This window comes from Hipposideros armiger, unplaced genomic scaffold (assembly GCF_001890085.2).
Source record: "Hipposideros armiger isolate ML-2016 unplaced genomic scaffold, ASM189008v1 scaffold_443, whole genome shotgun sequence".
NCBI lineage: Eukaryota > Metazoa > Chordata > Mammalia > Chiroptera > Hipposideridae > Hipposideros > Hipposideros armiger.
In genome coordinates this window covers 31,725-54,861 of record NW_017731793.1, presented here as the reverse complement: position 1 = coordinate 54,861, position 23,137 = coordinate 31,725, and the positions used below count along the sequence as shown (strand labels likewise).

General features: G+C 46.0%; 1 protein-coding gene across 1 annotated transcript in view; it reads right to left on the bottom strand.

Moving 5' to 3' along the window:
• PI4KA (phosphatidylinositol 4-kinase alpha) overlaps nucleotides 1–23,137 on the bottom strand; it is a 120,792-nt gene that overhangs the window by 91,055 nt on the left and 6,600 nt on the right. The window contains exons 4-18 of the mRNA XM_019665394.1: nucleotides 22,402–22,474; nucleotides 21,509–21,768; nucleotides 20,917–20,983; nucleotides 18,025–18,173; nucleotides 16,623–16,688; nucleotides 13,610–13,706; nucleotides 11,378–11,569; nucleotides 10,821–10,921; nucleotides 10,040–10,169; nucleotides 8,905–9,037; nucleotides 7,822–7,917; nucleotides 7,261–7,444; nucleotides 6,682–6,785; nucleotides 4,379–4,547; nucleotides 1,727–1,777 (exon numbers count right to left, since the gene is read on the bottom strand). Of these exons, the coding sequence (XP_019520939.1) occupies nucleotides 1,727–1,777; nucleotides 4,379–4,547; nucleotides 6,682–6,785; nucleotides 7,261–7,444; nucleotides 7,822–7,917; nucleotides 8,905–9,037; nucleotides 10,040–10,169; nucleotides 10,821–10,921; nucleotides 11,378–11,569; nucleotides 13,610–13,706; nucleotides 16,623–16,688; nucleotides 18,025–18,173; nucleotides 20,917–20,983; nucleotides 21,509–21,768; nucleotides 22,402–22,474 (1,872 nt within the window). The remainder of the gene's footprint in view (nucleotides 1–1,726; nucleotides 1,778–4,378; nucleotides 4,548–6,681; nucleotides 6,786–7,260; nucleotides 7,445–7,821; nucleotides 7,918–8,904; nucleotides 9,038–10,039; nucleotides 10,170–10,820; nucleotides 10,922–11,377; nucleotides 11,570–13,609; nucleotides 13,707–16,622; nucleotides 16,689–18,024; nucleotides 18,174–20,916; nucleotides 20,984–21,508; nucleotides 21,769–22,401; nucleotides 22,475–23,137) is intronic.

The following is a 23,137-nucleotide window of genomic DNA, read 5'->3' as shown; positions in this document are numbered from 1 at the left end:
GCTCAGGTTTTAAACAATTAACCAATGAGGGTGTCAATAAAAAAATACCATGGCAAAGAGAGTCCCAGCAATCCTCAAACCCTCAAAGGGCTGTGGGAGAACACCTGATCACAGGTATGAAGGTGGCAAGGCTCCCAAGCGGACGTGAAAAGTCATCTTGGTTCAGGCCCAGCCCCTTTTCCCCTCAAGCACACTGAGGAAGAGGAGCCTGTGCTGACACAGATGTGGCAGGGGAACAAAGGACTGTTGCCCCTCCTAAATCAGCCACTTACTGGGAGAAGGGACAGGAGAGAAAAGGACAGACAGGAGGAAAGTGAACTGGAAGCGGCAGGCTCCACAAAATGCACTATGTGACATCTTAAAGTGAAGAATAATAAATAAACCAGTCAGTTCTATTTTTCATCCATCTTGACCAGCTAAAAGTCCCCAATTTCAGCATGATGAACACCCAGACTGGAGGAAGTATAGAAACCGCCTTGTGGAGATCAGGAGGTGTCTCTCCATCTGCCTGCCTGACCTCTATGCCCCTGGGTCACCACGGCAGCTCGGAGGCTAACCCCTCTGGTGTTCATGTGAAGGGGCACACATGTAAGTAAGTGCTGAAGACTCAAACTGCTAGGGGTGGGGTGAGGTGGGAAGAAACTGGAAGGCAGAAGCAAGGGCTTGGGCCGGCCGAGTGGCACATTCATTAGGAGTTGGCTTGGGACACCAGCTCTGAGCAGCAGGGCGCCGGTTTGGATCCCACATTGCGGGCCAGTGACACTGTGCCCTCTACAGCTAAGATGGTGAACAACAGCTCGACCTGGAGCTGGGCTGCTGTGAGTCACCGGCGATGGTGTAGGCTGCAGTGGGGCTGGCCGGCAGCTGGCGTGCGCTTTCGTGAGCGGCCATCCAATGGCCAGCGAGCAACTGCCTCACCTGGGAAGAGCGCAATGATAATACCAACATGGGCCAGTGAAGCGACATCCTCCACAACTAGACTAAATAACAAAAGGATAGCAACTTGTCTGTTCCCCTTCCCCGATTCCCCAACGCTGTTCCCCTCCCCCAATTCCCCAATAAAATCTTTAAAAAAAAAAGCAGCAAGGGCTTAATTAGAAGGTGGGTGAAGTGGAAGCTAGAGAATCACCAATGAAAACAAATACTGGAATGTGAGACTTGGCTTAGGACTGGCAGCTGGGAGTAATTAAGAAAGGGACAGGGCCTGCACCATGAGCTGCCCACCACAGCGGTGGGTGGGGCTGTGCCCCAAAGTGTGGTGGGCCCACCCTGCCAACAATGCCCTACCAGGGGACACTGAGGGCCGCTGCATTAACCAGAGATCCAAGGCCTCATCTTGCAAGAAGGCGACAGAGAGAGGAGTTGCAAGTGGGTGCATGCCTGTATTAGGGGCTCCAAAGCAGGGCATGAGACAGAAGATGAGCCCAGAGTTGGACCATGGACCTTGGAGCCATGCAAGAGGGAATCGAAGTGGGTTCCCTGGTCAGCCGGCAGAGGATGGTCAAGCAGGGCTTGGAGCAAGGGAGTGAGGTGGTGTGGCCACAGCTGGCACATACCTATGGGACAGTCACGGAGGAGCCCGGTGGTGATGGAAACACAGCCACATCTACAGAACCACTACCACCTCCAAACAGCATTTTTCTAAGGAATTTGCTGTGCATCACGGTGCAACACTCAAAACATGAGCACAACATCTGGAGTTTGCAACCACTCAATGAATACTCACCACAGCTATTACAGGAATGAGTACGCCCAAGTTTCCTGCACTGCTAGAAGCCTAGAAAATAACAGAATTCAGTCACGGATGAGCATGTATTTATTAAAAAAAAAAAAAAAAGGCAGGACATAGTATTGTATAAAGCTGGAATTCCTTAATCTAAAAAAAGTGATAAGCAATACAGACAGAGATGTATAAAGATGCTCAACCAGCATAATTTTAATAACAACAACAAAAAAAGGAAATAACTTAAATGTCAAACAGAATGATTACATAAATCATGGCACCTCTGCATAATTAAATATCAGACAGCTGTGAAAAAGACAATTCTCTGAAAAATATTTAGTCGCCTTGGAAAGTATCCCAAAAAATGTTAAATGGAAAAAAAATCAGGATTTAAGAGTATATAATGAATTATTGTAGTATACCAATTATGTAAAATAAACTAATGACGTAAAATAAATATATTTGTATAACAAATATAGAAGGAAGTCTGTCAAAATGTTAACAATGATTATATCGGAGTAGAGGAATTACGGATACTTTTTACTTTATTATTTATAGGTTTCTGTATCTTTTCTACAATAAACATGTATTTTTTCCAAGTTAGGGAAAATTGGGGGGTTACTTAGAAATAACTAAATAAAAGGTAGGTTCCCAGGCTAGACACACAAATGTGGCTAAACTATGGTACACACTGATTAGACTATGTTCTGGAAGCAAATGCCTAAGCACATTCAGTTTATTTTCTATATTTACAAAAACAGTAGCAGTTAAGGGCGCTGAGCACCCACTGCATGCCAGGCACTGTTTCAAGTGCTTCACACGCATCAACTTTATCTTCAGTGGAGAAAACAGGGTTTGAGTAGCTTGCCAAGGCCCCATGGCCACTCGGTGGCGGGGACAGAATGTCAAGCCCTGCCTGCTCCACTCTGGAAACTAAAAGCGTCACGGCTGCTGGATGGCTAGGGAAAATAGACGTTTCTTAATCTATAATCACAGTTCCTCCCTTGTCTTCAACAGGGTGGTATGTCAGCTAGTCCCTTCTCACTGCTCCTCTAAGCCCTCTTATTCTGTGAGGCCCCATCTCATGGGGAAAGTGCAGCAGTGGATCAATAAACACTTGCCTATTCACTGCATGACTGGTAAACAGAAACTACCTGCAAAGAACAGAATTCACAGCTTGACACACAGGGATTCCACATTGGCTGGGTCACCACCCCCACCCCCAGCCCATGAATGAAGCATTAAATCCTGAGTCTTGACATTGTAAATGTTCACTGAAAGCAGGCAGCGGGGAGCAGCCCATGGGTCTCAGGGGACATCCCTCCCCACAGTGAGGTACAATTCACAGGGGAGAGAAAGAGAATGGCTCCTTAGGTAGGTAGGTTACAGCCTCTGCTTTCTCAGGTGCTGAGTGCTTCCCTGCCCCATCAGAGCAGCCCTTTCATCCCGATGCCAAAGTCTCCAATGGACACGACAGATGTCCTTGTTTTTTGTGCATCAGGATGGACCTAGCTGTGCACCATCCTGAGAGACTTGAGAAATTAGTCGCCCAGATCACTGGCGGGGGCCCAGCAAAGCAAAGCTGAATGAGAGCGAAGGATCTTAGGATCCTCTTTTGCACCAGCAACTCTCTCTTAGTCAAGGTTTTCACACAGAAGGCTCCTTCTCATTCAGTTTCCAACTTGGCTGTCACCTCCTCAGAGAGGCCTTCACAACCCTCACCACACTGCCCCGTTCTGTTTTCACAATCTCCTCCCACTAAGCCCACCTTGTCTGTCTAATTACTTCCGTAACCCCAGCACCTAGAAGAAAACCACAGTCTAGCACCAAAATGACCCACCTTCTATTTTGGAAATCAAGTTTTACGGGAGCACAGCCACCTCTGTTCATTTACTTAATGTCTGTGGCTGCTTTTATGCTAGCAAGGCAGAGCTGAGTTGTTTCAATAAATGCTATGTGGCCCACAAAACCTAAAACATGTAAAATCTGGACCTTTATAGAAAAAGTGGGCTGATCTCTGTCCTAGGCACAAAGTAGATGATCAGTAACTGTCTGGAGAAGGGGAAGGAGAGGAGGGGAGGGGAGGGCAAGGGAGGGGGGAGGGGGGAGGAAAGACAAGGAGGACAAAAGTGGAGACTTGGTAGAGGGACTGGCACCCACATAACATGTCTAAGGAGTGATGATGGGGCAAAAGGCTTAATCTGCCTCAACCTCCCCAAGATGTCTCTTTGAGGGTTCGAGACCTGACAGTTTGTCTGTTCCCACGTACCTATCTCCCTTGGATAGCCTGAGATTAGGCCAAATCTGGCCCTTCTTATATTATCACTGTGTTCTGATGACAACCTCCACCCCCTGGCTTTATGATGGATAAGAAGGGAGAGATGAGGCTGGGGGAGCCCACAGGAGTCTGCTGTCACCTTATCACCCCGGACTGGGAGAGATGGCTGCCAAGAGCTGGATATGGACTGAGGAGGAAGCCGCCCTCTCCCCGACCCCTGCCAGCACCCGAGAAGAAACCTCGCTCCCTTTGTTTTTACACCTTACCAGGTGCATTTAAATCATTTAGCAAAGAAAGCACTGCATTTCAACCAAGATGGCATCTGGAGACTCGGCCCTGACCAGCAGGGCAACACGCTGGGCCACTCTCCTCCCTACCTTCAGGGCAGGCCCCTTCTCGCTGGCCCTCTCACTGGCGCGCTTTCCCTCCAGCCCCAGCTGCACAAACAGCTCCAGCAGGTTCATGAGCAGCTCGTCCACGAGGTGCTCGTCCTGGATGTTGGCTGCGATGTTGGCCAGGGCATTGATCACCGCCAGGGAGCAGTGCCTGGAGGGGAGGGAGAAATGACAGCTGCCACAAGGCAGGGGCCCCCCACTACAGGAGGGAGGCAGGCTGACTCCATGCAGCCTCACTGTCCCCTCTCAGTGCCTGTGAACAAAGGAGCCCTCCAGAGGAGATGAACAACGGCCCCTAGAGGAAAGTCAGCTGCTGCAGAAATGACTGTGATCGCTCCCCTGACGTGCACTAAGGGCCTCGGACTGTTCAGGATCTGGGAATCTGCATGATGGGGACCTGCGAAAGTCTCAGGACAATTCAATCTGAGTGTCAAGGACTTGCTACATAGTCAAAAATGGACGTACTCCCATGCATTTCCTGGCTGGACTCTGTTTTCCCCCTCAAATGATAGATAGCCTTGACTCATCACTACCACCCATAAAACTTGTCTGACGACCAGCTTCTTCCCAACACTGCCTCCATCCTGCATCTGATGTTAGTATTAGCTCACATCACACACTTAGGAAGTGTGCAGCAACCTGCCTTGGGATGTTGCTAGCCCCACATTAACCCCAGAAATGAAGCTGACATGCCCCCTCAGCTAGATTCTGTGAACCAGCCAGGCCGGCCAGGCTTTTGTGGGCACTGGGGGCAGCCAGACCCTGCCACTTCCATGCTCTGTGACCCAGGTGATAGCTGACATCTTTGAGTCTCAGTTTATTCCTGAGTAAAACAAGGATAATTCCCTCCTCACAGGGCGCAGGAGGAATTAAGCACTCTATGTGAAGCCCTGAGCATGCCATCTGGCCCCCCAAAATCTCGGAGCAAACGGCAGCCATGATAAAGACACCCATTTCACAGATAGGTAAATTCCTGGTAGGTGAGGGCAAATGAATGGCAGTAAACGCTTCCACTGGTGAGGAAGAGAACAAATCACTTTTGGTGGCAATATAAGAAAAGAGTTTATGGAGAAAGAGAAAACTTGAGTCAGAAGCTAAAAAACTGGTAGGCACAGGAAAAATTAATTCCTGCACACAGCAGGGCCAAGAGCAGCAAGACAGATGCGAGCGTCGGAAAAACAGAGCAAAGACAGAGTGGGGAAGGTGCAAGGGACAAGAAGCAGCAGGAGTCACTTTCAGAGCAAGGAAGCAACGTGGGTAAAAAGTGTTTTTAGTCTGTGAGTCAGTTTTATTGCAGAGATCAGGACAGATGGACAGAAGGAAGGGTTGGGGAGCTGGCCACCTCCCCAACCCACTCCTCCAGCTTAGGCTCATGAGGGTGGAAGTGAGAAGGGAGAGAAATAATAAGAGTGCGGAGAGCTGGCATTTATCAAGAGTTTTCACATATATGATCTCAACTCCCACACAACTGGAAACATGTTCATTTGAGGAATGAGGAAACTAAGGCACAGAGAAGGTGAGCGTTTTCTCGGGTCACATAGCCACACTCCCATCCACTGAGCTGGATGGAAGAAAAAAGAATACCAACAAAGGGGCAACCTCTCTCTCCCTGCCCCAACTTTCTGTCTTCCTGACTTGACTTCCCTCTTTTCCTCTCTTCCCTTGATCTGACAAACTGTTATGCGATCCTCCATATGTGGAAAAGAATGTCCCTGTTTTCAAGACATTCCTAGTAAAGGCAAGGGACAGACAAGAAAGCATATCTCAGTCTGCCAAGGAAAACTGGACAGACTTCACACAAATTTCAAACATTCAAGGATATAAAATGCTCCTTTTCTTTCACCCTCCAAATCCCACCTCTCTGAATCTATCCTGAGGAAAGCATCACAGATGTAGCTACTAAGGTGTTCAATGCAGCAGAAAAACTGAAAAACTACCTTACATCCAAGCTAGGGGCTGGTTAGAGAAATCACAGTGCTGCTATATCATGGGACACTATGCAGCCATTAAAAGCGACATGCAGAGAATGTTTATGGCATGGCTGATGTATTGCTATGTAAAAAAGCAGATCATCCGGGCGGGCAAGTTGAGCCCGTCTGGACTCCATCAGCTCCAAGGAGTAAGCATACGGGGTTTTTACTTTTCACCTTGTGTGTGCACTGATCTGCAGCGTATTTTCTTTTGTAAAAAAAAGTTGGTTTAAAAGACAAATCCCCAGAGCTCACATTTTTAAAGGGAATTAAATACCGTATGATCTAAAGCAACAAGGAGGTCCAGAGAATTACCTGTAGCCATGGTCCTTGTAATCTTTAGTGGCAGAGTACACGACAGAGCTGGCCTTGACACTGATCTGCTGGAAGAGGTTCCACACTTCCTGATAAATGTATTGCTAGAAGGCAGCAAGGGACACCGTTACCAAGCCATGATTCCTCCACAAAAGCCCTTCCTTGGAACACAGAAAAGGCCCCTCTATTGTCATTCAGAGGGAGTCTCCTGGAACCATAAACCATAAGGGCCTAAAAGCCCATCAAGGGCATCCATTCCTAAAACTGTAAGCAAACCTCAGGTTAAAAGCTAAAAGGGAAATCGCTTCCATTTAAATCCTATTATGTTATTAACATCAGCAAGAAATTAGTTTAAACCTCCTTTTTCCCCAGCACTCATAGAACCATTACACTATTCTCTTAAAAAAAAAAAAAAAACAACTCACTATTCAATGCTTAACATTTAGCTGATCTGCAGTTGTGAGCATTTGCTGACCTGCAGGGTAAATTTAATCTGTATTTTTATATTCCTGATAGTCAAAGGAGTTTAACAAAGCTTGCACAGGGTTAGTGGGTTTCAAGGCTGGGGAATTTCCTTACATTTCCAGTGATAACCAGGCAGCCCAGCTGGTCGATGATGAGCACGTCGAGGGGGGAGGGTGGCTGGCAGAATTTCTGCTGCAGGATCTGCAGAATTGGCTCCATAACCTTTGGGGTGTCCCTCAGGGCCACTGCGATGTGTCCCAAGGCTCGGATGGTGTGGTCGGGAATCAAGTGAGCATCCCTACAGGAGGAAAGAACAGAAGTGCTCTGGGAACAGTCCTCTGGCTCGCAGCTGTGAAATAAACCCAGAAGCTGGACCTGGACCTCAACGTCATCACTCTCTCAGATAAAGCATTCATCTAAAAGGGACAACCTGGGATCCTTAACCACCAGCAGAACACAAAGTCCCAGGCACCAGACAGAAAGACAGAGGTCTTTCTCTCCTCCCAAATAGTGGTCCACAAAAGACATTGCAAGGTGGGCTTCCCCTAAAATTGTGGGACAAACCCAATGCACAACTCCATGCTGTACAAGAAAGCAGCACAGACGTGCACAATGCTAGCTGCCCCCACCAGCCCACAGAGAGCATAACTGACTACCCTCTGGGAAGGGACGTACTTGTCACTCTCCTGGGAGATGTAGAGCCGGTTAGAGAGGCTGGCCAGGAAGGCCTCTACGATCACCGCATCTACCGTCAGGCCAGCTTTCAGGCACCTGAGCATTGAGGAAACCCACAGGGCATTAGGCATCACAACGAAAGGTGTTTTGTGTTGTTTTAATTTTTCCTTTCTCAGATCTACAAAGTTTAAAGAACTGTTCTGAACATTTTCCCCCCAGAAACTGAAAGAAAGTCATACATAGAACAAATGCAAAGAACTGCTGCAGGCTTTGTCCACTTGGTAAATATCTCAGTCAGAAACAACTTCATTATTTTGCCCAGAACAGTTTCCTTCAATATGTCATTTCCTGCACTTTTCCTTAACAAAAGTAACAGTCACTGATTCAAAAGACAGATGGTCCTGAGATGGCTGAGGGAATATTAAAATTCTATAGCAAGGTTTTAAGAGTATGGAGAAATGCTTGTGAGCATGGAGGAAATTTTAAACTCTCTAGGAACATAAAATCTTATCAGGCGTCTCTCACTCTTGCATCCGCTTGGCTCCCAGGCATCCAAGGCAGAGAAGAATGAGAGTCTGGGGGGGGGGGGGTGTTGAGCTACTGTCTCAAATTGGTTTCTGAGAGCAAGCAGTCAGAATTAAGAGAGTGAGAGATACAGTCTACGTAAATCAGAATGGATTTGTTTCCTAAGTTTTGGAGTCCACATAGCAGGGGCCTGCGTGGCAAGGAACACTTAATCGTATAAAACCTTTCATTTATATTAAAAATACACAGGAAAAAAAAAGATAAAGAAAACATGACAAATGTTGTTACTCTGGATGGTAAACTAATGGATAATTTTTTTTCTTTCTACTTTTCTATACATTACAAAATTTCTCTATTTTTTTATTATGTGTATGATCGGAGAAAGGCAGGATGCTTTATTTTTTTTAAAATACAACAATTCCTGTTTTTAGATCAAGTATAGGTTTAGAATAATCAAAAACATGCTTTAAACAATGATAAACATTTCTTATTTTGTAAGAGATCCTGTCTTCCTTCCTTGCTGGGCTGCCCGCCCCGCCCCCTGGCCTGGCCTCCCACCTGCAGATGTTATCGATGGCAATGTCGCGGAGCTGCTCGTACATGGACGGCTGGCTCTTCTTTCCCGACATGACACTCAGCGTTGACTCCGAATGCTCGTTGGTTACACTGATTTTTATATCATTGCCAGCAACTGAATGTAAAATCAAATAAGTACCTGGTTAAGCCTGTCACTTTCCACCCTCTTATCTGTAATTCAAAGCCAAAATAATAGGTCAATCGTTTTAGTTTATACAAGGAATCACTCTAAAAAGACTTCAACAAAAATTTCAGAAACAAAAGTGTCTGAGGACAGGAAGGATGAAACAACCATATTTAAATCAAAAGGGAGAACACTTAGGATATAAAGTGATAAATACGTAGAACAGCCATTTCTTAAGAAATGGTTCAAAAGGCCTGATGAGAACCCACAGGCACCCACCCGAAGGGTTATGTAGATAACGTGCATAAGCCAGTAAGGGCTAGGGAGAGTGTGAGTCCAGGGGCTTTAAAACCAGAGGGACCCCTCCTCACTCTGGGCTGGCAAAGTCTTTCGGGTACTTGGGGAGTTTGGGTTTCTTCATCTAAAGGGAGAGGATAAAACATCCACCTTCACAGGACTATGGGGAGGATGAGCTATAATATAAGAGAGCTTGGGTTCGCCGTGGCTATTTAATAATGTCATTCATTACAGGTGACCAGATTTGCTCTGGGCTCAGGTCCTCGTCTGTAGAAACATAATACGTTCCCTTGGGGCAAGGGGACAAGATAAGATCGTGCGCAGCGCGTTGTTGGCCCAGGGTCTGGGACATGCAGGACTCACACTTCAGACAACCTCAGTGAGAGAAGGGGCCCAAAAGAAAGTGGGACGAGAGAGGGGCCTTCAGTGGTGGTGGGTATACATAACAGGGGAAGGAGGAAGGAAAGGACTGGAGCTCTGAGGGGATCACATGGGGAAAACCATGAGAAAAGGTGAAGAAGAGGGATGAGCCCAAGTACAGGGCCAAGCGCACAGCCCAGCCACAATTCCTCAGTCACAGATCTGTGTTGCGCTCACACACTCAGACATGTGGTCCTTTTCTTGAAGTCTCAAGAGCACACAGGGGCTGGGGGTTAGGGGCTGGAGACACGATCTTGGGTACAGTAATCCTATTACCTGTGTGGTACTGACTGTGGCACTTATAGAGCTTCACCAGCACGGGGGATGGGACGACCAGGAAGTCCCGCAGAGACGGCATCACCGAGTGCACCACCACTGGGAACCTCTCACAAAGGCGGCCCAGACCCTGAAACACACCATTGAACTGTCACACAGCCCAGGGAAAGGCCAGCTGAGCAGTGAGATGCTCAACCCTTCAGATACCCAAGTTTGACCAGAAACTTCCAAGGTCAAGCTCCCAGGGTTCACCTTCCCGCTGGGCACAGACAGGAAAGGGGGATGGTCTAGACTCTCCTCCACCTAAGGGGGATTATATTGCTAAGGTGTGTCCATTTCTTTTTGAAGCAAAATAGGGGAGACAGGGTACAAAAACATGATTTCTAAACAATGGCAGATGGGGCATTACTAAGGTTTGCAACAAGGTAAGTGTCTCGGCAGAGCTGGTACGACAGATGTCAGGTGACACCCTCTCACATGGCCCTCTGGCTCCCAACTCCTGTGGCTTTGGGAATGGCCTGGCTGGCAAGTACAGGGCAGTCTCCCCACAAAGGAGGACAAGCTGCACCTGGACCCCATTCACAGAAATCCTGGCACCCTGTTGGCAGAGGCCCTCCCCACCCCCACTCAATGGTGAACTATGACCAAAGCAGGCTCTAGTTCAAGTTCCTAAAGATAACAGCTCTGACTTTGCTGCTGGTGTGCCAACCACAGCCTGAATGGCACGACAGGAAGGCCCTGTTGATGGGATCTCAGCCTCTCCAGTGTCCATGAGACTGACCTGCAGACAGCAGATGAGCAAGGGCAAATGAGCGATGATGACTTTGCTGGACGTCTTGGACTGCAGCTTCTCAGACAGCTTAATGCAAAGATTTTCTGCACCTAAATTCAAAATCAGAGGAGGGTACCAGCAGTTAGCAAAGGCAAAACTTACAAAATAGTCCTTCACCAATTAGTCACACAATTTAACTAAAGCCCAGACACACTTTTTTGCAGGGTTTTTTAATATTGAGAGGTTACACCAGAAAGTGTTCAGAGGCAGGAGTCCTTAACTGAAAGCTCATCTATGCTCCTATTGTGAAAACACTGTCCTACACCCCATGACTGCTTTCTCTTCTAGGCTGGCCCTGAGCCCCCTGTCCCCGTCCCCACATTGTTCTGTGAGCAAGGACACTGCTGCATGCATGCTTCCCACTCTGCTGCTCACCCTAGACAAGCTCCCTCTTCTCCATATAAAAGCCCAAAGAACCAGGAGGAAGTAGTGGAGAGAGGACACAGGCCCTGGGGCTTTGGCCATCTGTCTTCCCAGGTGCAGACACTAGACTAGCTGGTGCTCACCCTGCTCGTCCTTCACGGCCCACACCATGAGGTCCACACAGGAGGCGTTTGCCTGGCAGCGCAGCTTGAGGGGGCTCAGCTCACTGTGGATCCGGTCCGCATCGTGCAGAATCTTCTGAAGCTCCCCCTGACTTGTGTTGAACTGCTCCAGCACAAAATCATGAATCTCCTTTACAAAGGCGGTCGGGAGATCTGCAAGAAAGAGAGCAGGCACTGCAGCTGGAAACAAAACTGTGCCAAAACTCAGGCAGCCAGCTGTGAACATCTGTAGTCCTTCTCTAAGAAAAACCCAAGAAGAGCACGTTTGCTGCTGGCTGCTGTGGTTCTAAGAATGCCTGCTGAGAAGAGCTTGGACAGGCTGAGCATAGCTGCCCTCTACACATGTGCCACCCGGCACTCAGAGCAAATGAACATTTCCCAGGGAAGTGAGAGCTGTAAGAGGTCAATATACAAAAACCTGAATATATGAAACACATAAATTGGGATATATCATCCCTGGAACTGGTCCAATTAACAACAGGAAATACTTCATTAATATATATGTATGTATATATATATTTTTACTATTTTTTCCCAGTTCTATTGATATACCTGACATACATCACTGTATAAGTTTAAGGTGTACAGTATAATGATTATACAGGTGCACAGTGATTTCTTTTTAAAGGCCGTCAGTTATCGGATAAGGGGAAAAACTGGCTGTAGCCTGAAGAAGAGAATTCCCTGGATACAGGCCTGGATCTTCAGAGTGCTCAGAGTTTGCAGCCTTTTCAAACACTCATCCTTGGAGCCTGGAAAACTCAGAAAAACCACTGTGATGGGAATAAGTCAGACTAGTCGAGGAAGCTGGCAATACACAGCTCAGGTGGGAAGGGAGGCAGGAGGGGCTCCTGCGAGTCAAGCCGAGGCGTGTAGTCCCTGCTACCTTCCTTCATGAACCTAGCTTTGCTGTGACTCTGAGCAGACTCAGCTTCCGCCTCCCAAGAGCCCCTGAAATCATATTAGGAAAATGGATTAACTAGATTATGGCATACCTACACAATAGAATCTTATATGGTCATCAAAACTGATGTTTATGAAGAGTATTCAATAACATAAGGGAAGAGCTTAGGAAAAGTTTTTTTTTTTTTTTTAGCTGAGCCATCCTGCTACCTATTGGCAGCTTAGCAGCAGCTCAGCTTGGGCCGGGCATCAAACCGCTGTTGCTCAGAGCTCAAACTCTTGAGCGAGCTCTTAACCAACTGAGCCACTTGGCCGGCCCCAGGAAAAGTATTTTTAAAATGCACAAATAAGAGACTGGAAGGAAATGCAAAATGTGTGTGTGTGCTGCACTATTAATATATTGGGTTGTCGGAAAAGTCATGACGCATTTTTGCAACAAAAACATAGAATAATACGTCATGACTTTTCCAACAACCCAGTATTACCTCTGAGTTACAAGGTTATGAGTACCTCATTTTCTTTTATCTGAACTTTAAAAAATGTCTAAAGTAGGCATGTTAAATTGTATCCATGATCAGGACAATACAACACATCCAGGTCAGAAAAATACCTGAGGAAATGAACCCATCATAAAAGCCATCATTGGGCCGGCCGAGTGGCGTGCTGCCTAAGAGTTGACTTGGGACACCAGCTCTGAGCAGCAGGGCCCCAGTTTGGATCCTACATGAGGGTCAGTGACGCTGCGCCCTCTACAGCTAAGATGGTGAACAACAGCTCGACCTAGAGCTGGGCTGCCATGAGTCGACAGCATAAGCTGCAGTCCCTGCTGCAGTGGGCTGCCATAAGCTACTGTGAGTGGCCGGCGGCCAGCGTGAGCTGCCAAGAGCCACAGTCAGCGGCCGTCCAGAGGCCGGCGAGTGACTGCCTCACTTGGGAAGAGTGCAATGATCACAATACCAACATGGGCCAGTGAAGCAACGTCCTCCACAACTAGACTGAAGAACAAAGGCTAGCAACTTGTCTGTTCTTCCTCAATTCCCCAACGCTGTTCCCCTTCCCCAATTCCCCAATAAAATCTTAAAAAAAAAAAAAAAAAAAGCCATCATTGACGGCACTAGGGGAACAGGATCATGGACAGATTTTGTTTGTTTTTTTTCCCACAATTTCAGTAACGCGACCATGTTACTTGTGTGTATTTTTGGGTGTCCCCAGCAAAAAGGAAGCACAAGCCTGTAGCAGTGGCCTGGAACCCAGTCTCACCGCATTTACACACGTGTGCAAAGTCCTCACCTTTCATGTAGTACAGAGTGTCGCGCAGCATCTTAAACATGGCCACATAGAGGGGGTCGCTGAACGTGGTGTAGTAGAGATCAGCGCTGGGGTTGGCCTGTAGGGGAGGCAGAGGCACGTGATTGCAGCACAGAAACACTCCTCTGGGCCTCCCTTCACCTTTGTGTGAGGCCCAGTTAAGTAATTCTTACATTCATGTCTTGCATTATAAATGGAACAACCATTTACCATGCTTCACCACTTGGAAAACTTTAATTGTACTCTTCACCCTCTTAAGCGTCAGGCAGAGGAAAACAGGAGGTTCATACCTCCTGAGATGTCTGCGGGGGAGCAGCCATCTGTACCCTTGAAGAAAAGACCACCGACCTCTCGCTGAAAGCACACACTTTGAACTCAGGAGGACATGGGAAGCGGAGGAGAGAGACAATGAAGAGACCACCAGACCACGGGATTCCATCCTGTCCACCCCTCAGGCGACGGACACCACAGTCAGGGCACCTTCAGATTCAGCTTATGTTTTGTAATTAAAGCTCATTTTAAATTATTCTTTTTAGCAATCTAATCTCAAACATAGCATTATTTTTCATCTGAAGAAAAAATTCACACAAGGTTTCATAAGATGAATAAGATGCTGTTCTTAACGTCTAGATTCCCAGTTCAGTAGAATGGAAAGGCACAGCTTACTAAGAATTCTTGACACACACAAAAGTGCTCTGCAAACACAGGGGAAGGGGATGAGGAGGGAGAGGAAGCAAGTCTGCAGTGGGGCCAGAGGTTGGGTGGTGTAGGAAGGGGCCTGTGGTGTGAGGCTGGAGGAGGGCGAGTCAGGTGGAGGGCATAACTGCATGAAGGACATGAGTGACCAGGACTTCAAGAGGGCACTGATAATAGGAGCTATGGGTAACAAAGTGCCACGGATGGGCACTGGCTAACTGCTTCACAGACATCACCTCACACGGTCCTCACAACATCCCTGTGGGGCAGAGATGAGACTTGCTGAGGTTAAGGTGATCCAGGGGTCTGATCAAGGACCAGGAGGCAGTCACTACCATCAGGGAGTGGAGAAAGGGAGCCAGATAATACAGCCCAACTCCATCACTCACTAGCTATGTAACTGAAGTTCCTTATACCTGTGAGCCTCAGTTTCCCCATCTGTAAATGGGGGATTACTATTGAATACAATGAGCAAGTGAGTCAAGTCCTATCAGAGTGTCTGGCACATAACATGCACGTCGTAATTGCTAGTAAGTATTGATAATGAGTATATTATATCCAACCTTTTTTAAAGCCACAAAACCATTTCTTGACATGGGCATTTCTACTAAAGTCCGAATTACAAAACAAGAATACCAGAAACTGCTCTGGTTCAATAGGGAAGAGGGTCTCAAAGTCCCACATTCCCAGTCTACCCTCTACCCATAAGACAAGCCCTAAAGGGAATCCCCACTGAGTCCCAACTTTGCCCTCAGGACCCAGATTGACACTTTTCCTTACAGATGGTGTACAGGCCTAAGAAGTGGCCAGCTGTTCTGACTGTCCAGCCCAGGTGCCAACCCCGGTCCCCCTGGACTGCTCTGAGTCACACATGACCAAACACTGACAAGGAAACCAAAAGGCCTCTGAGACTGCAAGCAGTGATGGAGCAAAAGCTCAGGCCAATGGGCAGGGCACCACCTGGAAAAAGGTTGAAGACAAGGTAGTAAGTGCCAGACTGTAACCTGGTGAGTTACAGGAACTGTGCTCCTCAGCCAAGAACTGACCCAGAGCAAACCAGGCCCGGTACATACATCTGTCGTTTGCAGACAGTTGCTGAGAGGCCGTGTAGGGCAGGAGAAGACACGGTCTGTGGCACAGCAAAGTCCCTGGGGTTCCCTCCTGATTCAGAGCTGAGTCCCAGTGGTACCAGGCACTGCGTGCCTCAGAATCAGGTGAGAGAAAGAACAGAACATCAGGCTTCACAAAGAATCTGGGTCCAGCACACGCACATGACAATCATCGGCCCGGCAAATGGCAACTGCTGTGGGTCCCAACACTCAAAGAGGACTGACCTGAATGTTCTCTGAGGTTTTGAGACCTCCCAATGTCAACATTTAATGATTTTATAAATAATGCTATAGGCCTTGGTTCCAAATACAATTAAAAGCCAGAGCCTGAGGCCGGCCAAGTGGCTCACTTGGTTAAGAGTGCAACTGTGAGCAACATGGTTCGATTCCCACATAGGCCAGTGAGCTGCACCCGAGCTGAGCTGCCACTGAGCTGTCAACAGGTGGCAGAGTGGCTCAGCTGGTGAGAGCACGTGCTCCTAACAACAAGGTTGCTGGTTTGACTCCCGCATGGGATGGTGGGCTATGGCCTCCCCGCCACCCCCCGCAACTAAGATTGAATACAGCATCTTGAGCTGAGCGGCTGCGGGCTGCCGATGGGCAGTGGGATGGCGACTGAACTGGACTTGAGGCTGAGCTAGCTGTGCCCTCCACAACTAAGATTGAAGGACAACAACTTGTCTGCTCCCCTTCCCCAATTACCCAACACTGTTCCCCTTCCCCAAATCCCCCAAAAAATCTTAAAAGAAACAAAAACAAGCCAGAGCCTGTACATGCCTAGAAAGTCTGAGGGAGTGTGTACTGAGAAGGGGCTTTGGAAGCACCAAAGAAGCAAGGAAGGTAAAAGAGCATGGGCTTCACAGTCAGGGAACCCGGCAAATTCCCAGCTCCCATGGTGACTATGTGACAAAGGCAAGTTAGTTAGTCTCCCTGAACCTCTCTATTTCCCCTGTGAAATGGAGACACTGACCTCTACTCAGAAGCACTGGGAGGTAATATATTTAAAAGAGCCTGGCACAGAGCAAGCTTTCAGGTGACAGGTGTGTTATCATTATTGGGACAAGGGAAGTTACACTCAAAATTCACTGCCAAACTCCTCCACTCCAGCCCCACACAAACCCTCCCCGCTCTCTCCAAGCACAGGTTCACGGCAGGAGGATCTCAGCGTGATGCCCTCAGAAGGGACGTACCTCTATGACACTGGCTGTAACTGCATCCAAGGATTTGAGAACAGGTTCCTCAACGATCTTCTTCACCTACCAGGGAAACAAGGCCTCATGAGGCACCTGACAAACACAGTGAGAGACAGGAACGCCAGCCAGCTCCTTCTACTAAAGAACAAATTGTGTTGATGGATAAAACCACGTAACAGGCCCATGTAGTAAAAAACGTGATGGAAGAATAGGTCACAATACAGCAATTATGGTTCCATATCGAACCATACATAAAAAATGCTCTAATTCTGCCATCGCTTGAAACTTCTTTTATCTAGATTGGAATGACATAAAAACAGAAAAGGAACCAACTCTCTTAAATTTGCTGATGTTATATTTCTAGTTCCAGAATATGAAAATATTCAGACTCCAGGCATCACTGCCATTTCATCCAATCCCCTCCCAGATGTCAACGGCACCTTCACTGCCAGCCGTTGGGCACTGATGGCTCCTCCCTCCTCCCCAGGCCTGATGCACTGGCTCTTCCAAAGATACTAAGAAGAGTATCTGAGAAGGCCGTGGGGGCACCCAGGCCACCATTTATCTGGGACACTGACAGTGAGGAGCAATTTACGGGGAGTTTTCCTTCCTGACAGCAACTTCAAAAATATCCCAGGCTATTTAGTAATTCATTATGGCTCTATCCTCATTAATTATCACCTATGCTTTAATGTCTTCTTATATATTCAGCCTAAAGCCTTTGTCTTTGAGTGATTTCTGTTCACACTTCACACAGGGGGAGACGGCTACTCTCTCCAGCATGTGCTTCACGCTCTCGGTCCCTCTCATTCTTTCTGAAAGTCCCATCTTTAATTGGCCCCTGATGATGTCTTCACCACTCGAATGTGCTGAAGCATCCCAGCTCAATTATAACAACTTCAGCGTCCCTGGGTCAAAGAACCGTCCATTTCAGGACTCTGACAATGACAACAATGCCCTCTGTGAAAGCATCTCAAAGGCCATCCAAAGGTACCCAAGTATGCATAAGTTAGGCTTTGTATTAATCCGAATAGAGCAGCCCCTGAGGTGCAATAGAAACTGGACTTGGGATCAGATTCCTTGGGCTGCTCCTTGGCCCTCCCCTTGACCTACGGATCGCTGATATATTTGACACTAATTTTCTCACCTCTAAAATGGGGATGCATAGCTGCCTCCCCCATATGGTTGTTGCAAGGATTAAATGAGAACATATCACACAACTGCTCTATGAATGTTACTCTCCTTCCTTCTTTAATCTGAAAATTATGTTTACTAAGTAGTACTCTTCAATCCTGATAAACTCCTAGTTTTTCCTTGAAAAAAAATACAGGCTTACACCACCAGCAATTTTACTTATTGATACACCCATGGTCTGTTTATCCATTAATGCTCTGCTTACCAAGTTTAGGAGTTCCCGAAGCATTTCAAGTGGAATACTGAACTCCTTATAGGTGACGCCATTGAACAGAGGAGAAACTGAAAAGCTGGAGCTGATGGTGGAGAAGTAGTAATCGGGGTCCAGGGCACTCCCATCAGGTAAGTAAGAGACTGATGGAGAAGAAAACTAGAGTCAGTCACAGTGACACGTGACCAGGATACTTCCTCAAGCTGATTCCCTCAATAACCAACACAGGCATAGACTCTGCTTTTGTTTATACTCCAATTCCTTGTTTTTCAATTAAGAAGCCAAGGCTAGATTGCAAGTCTTTGGGTAGTGACGCCAGACTCAGATATAATCATGTCCTATATTTTCAACCCAGACAATGCAACTTAACAGGTGGGAAGGAAAAAAAAAATTACACCTTTTTAAAGGTTGAGAGATGTGAAAGTTTGAGATCTACAGGGCCCCACAGATATTTTACCACCAAAATTAGAATAAAAACGCACATTACCATGAATTTCAACATCAGAACAAAAATAAAAACCCAATCACCCAGCACTTAGTAACAACATCAATCTATAAAGAACCAAAGAATAAATTTTACGACTTTCTCAAGCACTAGAGCACAGAAAAAGCAGAGTTGAGTTTATCCCAATTGTGTCAAAGCTGACGTGTAGTTCCACGATGCCGACCTGACTAAAGGTAGGTGGGTCCCAAGAGAGCAAACCAGCAACTTACAACAGAGGGGATGGGCAATAATACTGAGAGGAGTTGAGATGCTGGAGGCCAACATAATAAATGACCATTGAAAGAAGGAATGAAGGAGGAAAGAAGGGAGGGAGAGAAAAAAGCTGATTTAAAGGGAACAGGTGGGGAAGAAGGTAAGAAGTTATGTGTGTGTATAAAATGTATGCGAATATGTACACTGTGTGTACATGTATTATGAATAAAATGGAGTATTATTCAGCCTTAAAAAAGAAGGGGTTTCTACCATTTGCGACAAATGGATGAACCTGGAGGACATTATGCTAAGTGAAAATAAACCAGACACAGAAAGAAAAAAACTACATGATCTCACTTATATGTAGAATCTAAAAAAGTCAGATACACAGGAGCAGAGAGCTGCGCGGTGGTCAGCACAGGCAGGGTGGTGGGGGAAGTGGGGAAATGCTGGTCAAAGGGTACGAAGCTGCAATTATGTGGGTTGGATAAGTCTAGGAGAGCTAACACACAACCTGATGATCATAGCTAATAATATGGTATTGAATACTGGAAATTTGCTGAGAGAGTAGATTTCAGGTGCTTTCACCCACCCCGCCCCCCAAAAATAGAAAAAAATGGTAACCATGTGAGGAGATGGATATGTTAATAGAGCTTGACTGTAATAACCACTTCACTATATATATATATATATATATATATATATATATATATATGTATTTTTTTTCATTATCTTAAGTATATGCAAATATATTTTTAAAATAATAATAATAATAAAAAGTAAGAAGTTTGTGGTGAGAGGGCATCTCCCAAATGGACACCATAATATGAAGTCCTGTGTGGCTGAACCAGTGTGTGGTGGGCTTAGATGGAGGTCAGAGATGGGAACTGCAGGGACTAAGGATGTAAGATTTGCGATTTATGCGGGGGTGTCACTGAAAGATTTTTAGCAGGAAATTAAATGATCATATTTATGCTTTTAAAAAAGAATTCTTAAAAATAATTCTTATAGCGCTGTGGAAGATGAATTGGAAAGAGAGAAGGGGAGACTAACTGCAAGAAAAGTCTGAGTGAAAACAGGAGGCATGGGAGCAAAAAAGGGAAGGAGTAGTGGTTTCCTGCCTGTCTCTTGGACAATAAGGTGCACTTTAGACAGTGAGAAAATCGTCCATCCAGCTCACCTCCACAGGAGAGCGGTGCTCAGGCTGTATCTGCTGAACAAAACTCAAACAGTGAGCCCACACCTGGGCGTGCCTCAATCTTGGGTACTCATTGGAAGTGCTTAAAGGAGGGTAGCCCCAATGGGAAGAAAATAGAAGCCTTTAAGGACACATCACAGCCGTCTTCAGATGCCCCGAGGGCATACAGGTGGCAAAAAGGATGTTTAAAGTGTGGAGGAATACAGGGAAAGTGGTTCTCTCTGGGAGGTGGGATTTGAGTGGGTGAACTTAGCCTTTACATTCTAACATATACAGATGACAACATGTTATATTCTTACATATCCAAGAGATACTAAATACATGCAAAGTTGCCCACATTTGAGTTCAGATACTACCCTCTTTTTTTTTCTAATTCCCCTAACGTCTTTCAAGATCCTCTTGAGAAATGCTCTTTTAGCAATTGGCATCATCCGACAATGGAACAGATGGCATGATGAGGCATGGAATTCTGGTTCCCCATCTCCAATCACTTAATCAATCTTACTTCCCTCGAGGACAAATTGAAGGCAATTTTAATACGTGTCTGACCCTGCACAGGGCTATCATATGAATCAAATTCAGTAAATTCTGTGAAAGTGTTTTGTGAACAGCAAGGCTCTATTGAAAACATAAAAAGCTCTTTAGTGTTATCTGCATACTTAATGACCCTAAAAGAAGACACAAGAGAAGGACCCACCATTAGTACTTCTACCTGAAAGCGCTAAAAACCAGAGCTTTCACAGGTTAACATACTAAAATTCTAATCACAGGCACAGGGGGGGAGTCTGTATATTATTTTCTGTACTTTTCTCTATGTTTGAAATATTTTATCATTAAATTTTAAGACGTTTAAATGAAAATGACACTCTAGATACATGACAGCAGAGCATTGGTATTACCATCTCTGACAGCACAAGAAATCATCACTATAATCCTTATAAACCTGTTATCAAGTGCTAGGTCAACTTCTTGGCAGAAAGGTGAAGCCCACCTTCAAAGCAGTGAAAGGCGGATCCTCCAGGGGAACTGGGAGGGGGAATCCCACGTTCGGGGCTGACCTGAAACACACAACCACACATCAGAAAAGGCCAGTCGAACCTCAGATTCGTCTTAGACAAGGTTCTCCCTGCCAGTTCAATGGTTAGACTTCACGTCCTGGTTCAAACCTCACCTCCTCCCTAAAGCTGCCTGCAGCTACAGCATTCTCTACTATATACCAAATCGCTAAACTCAGTTCCTATCTAGACACACATTTTATACTTGATTACTAAACTGAATTATTCTCAGTGTTTCATGTCTATCTTTTCTCCATGAGTCAACTATATACTTCTTTAGGGTACCAATTGTCTCCCGCTCAGAGTAGAGTTTGGCACCCAACTGCTAGGAAACAAATACTTTGTGACTAGGAGACGACATCACTTAGAAATCTTAAAACTGGCCAGACCTTTGTATTAAAGAGAATTCTAGTGAGAATATTTTAGGTTTTCTAAGTTTCCTCAGACTACACACAAATGGGGTTTTCTTCGTGTGAGCACTTAACAAGACCCCTTTCCTCTGCTCTCCTCCCAGGAGTGTAGCCCCACCTGAGAGATGCTGGACACACTGCTGGTCTTCCTCTTCAGGGTGCCCTCCTGACACACAGTCAGCAAATTGCTGGGGAGGATGGAGCGGAAGTCATTGAAGGAGCGCCTCCGCACGCCTTCCAGCTCCTCTGGGACTCGGAGGGAATGAGGAGGGACTTTGGGAAAGAGTTTCGAGAGGAGAGACTCTTCTGTGTTGCTGTAACGGCCAAATGCTCGCGAGATTCCAATCAGGCATGGGATTGCGTATTTGCAAAGGTATTCTAGAAGACAAAGTGAGAATGTTCCGATATCAGAACGATACCTACAAGAGAACCATACTGTATCAACCTACAACACTAGCTCACATCTCACAACCCACCAACAAATCCGAGGGGTCAGAAATAAGCCACAGCAACAGGGTCAAGCCTAAGAGCTGCCCAATGATATGTTCAATCTGGCATTAACAACTTCAGACGATTCTTCACACATACCTTCCCTCTTTGAGAAGTCTTAATCTATTCATGGCACACCCAAATCAATTATACAGCATGTTATCAGGCAACTTTATTATAGTTAAATGGTATATTTATTCCTCCTGGGATCACACTGGTGGCCTTACACTAGAGGAAAAATGACCTTTGGAAGTTAAACATGTTATATAAATGAAGAAACTTATTAGGCCCAGAAGAATGAGGTGACTTGTCCAAGGTCATTCAGCATTCAGGTAGCAAAGCTGTGCTCATGAACCCATGTGCCGCTTAGCTAACACACAATAAAAGCAATCTACTATAGAAAGGTTTTCGTCCATCACATACACAGGGTAGTAAAGAACAGAAAAAAAAGACTGGGAAAATGCAAAGGAAACAATAATCACAAAACCATTTTTTAAAAAAGCCTTGGATCTATAATCATACCTTTTTCTTGACTCTCCAAGGCCTGGCACATGTCCAGAAGGACATGCAAAACCTGCAAAAGTGCCTCTAGAATCTGTAATAGCCAAGGAAACAGAATAAAGAAAACTTATCAACAAAATCAGCAAAATATCACAAAATTAATTCAAAATTAGGAGCTTTAGACATTATCTTGTCCAATCTCATATCTGATACGTAACTCCCCACGTGATAGCTCTGCCGAGGGGCCAATCAGCTGATCTTCCAGGGACACAAACCCTCCCTCTCTGGGTTGGTCCAGAGTTCTTCCTACTCTGGGCCAATGTTGTCCACCTGGGGCTTGTACCCACCAGCTATTTGAGCCACTCCTTCCTCCATATTCTGCAAATAGGTGACAGGCCTCCAAATCCCTTTTCACGGCTAAATACCCCCTAATTCTTTTCATTCATTCCTTACGATTACAAGTCCTTTACGATACTGATTACCCATGTCTGATTTTACTATCGTCCACTGTGTCAGAAACCGTTTTGAATTGTGGTGCTCAGGATAAAATATATTAATATTCCAGGGATGTTGGGACTCACCAAGTAATCACCAAATTCAACACAGATTGTAGACTTTCATGTATGTGTCATTAGCTTTTGGCAGCTGCTTTACAGTGCTGGCTCAATGAGCTCACAGATAAATAAAACACTTAAATCTTTTTCACACATGCTGCTCCCAAGCTATGCCACCTCTATTTATGTAGTTGGTATTTTTT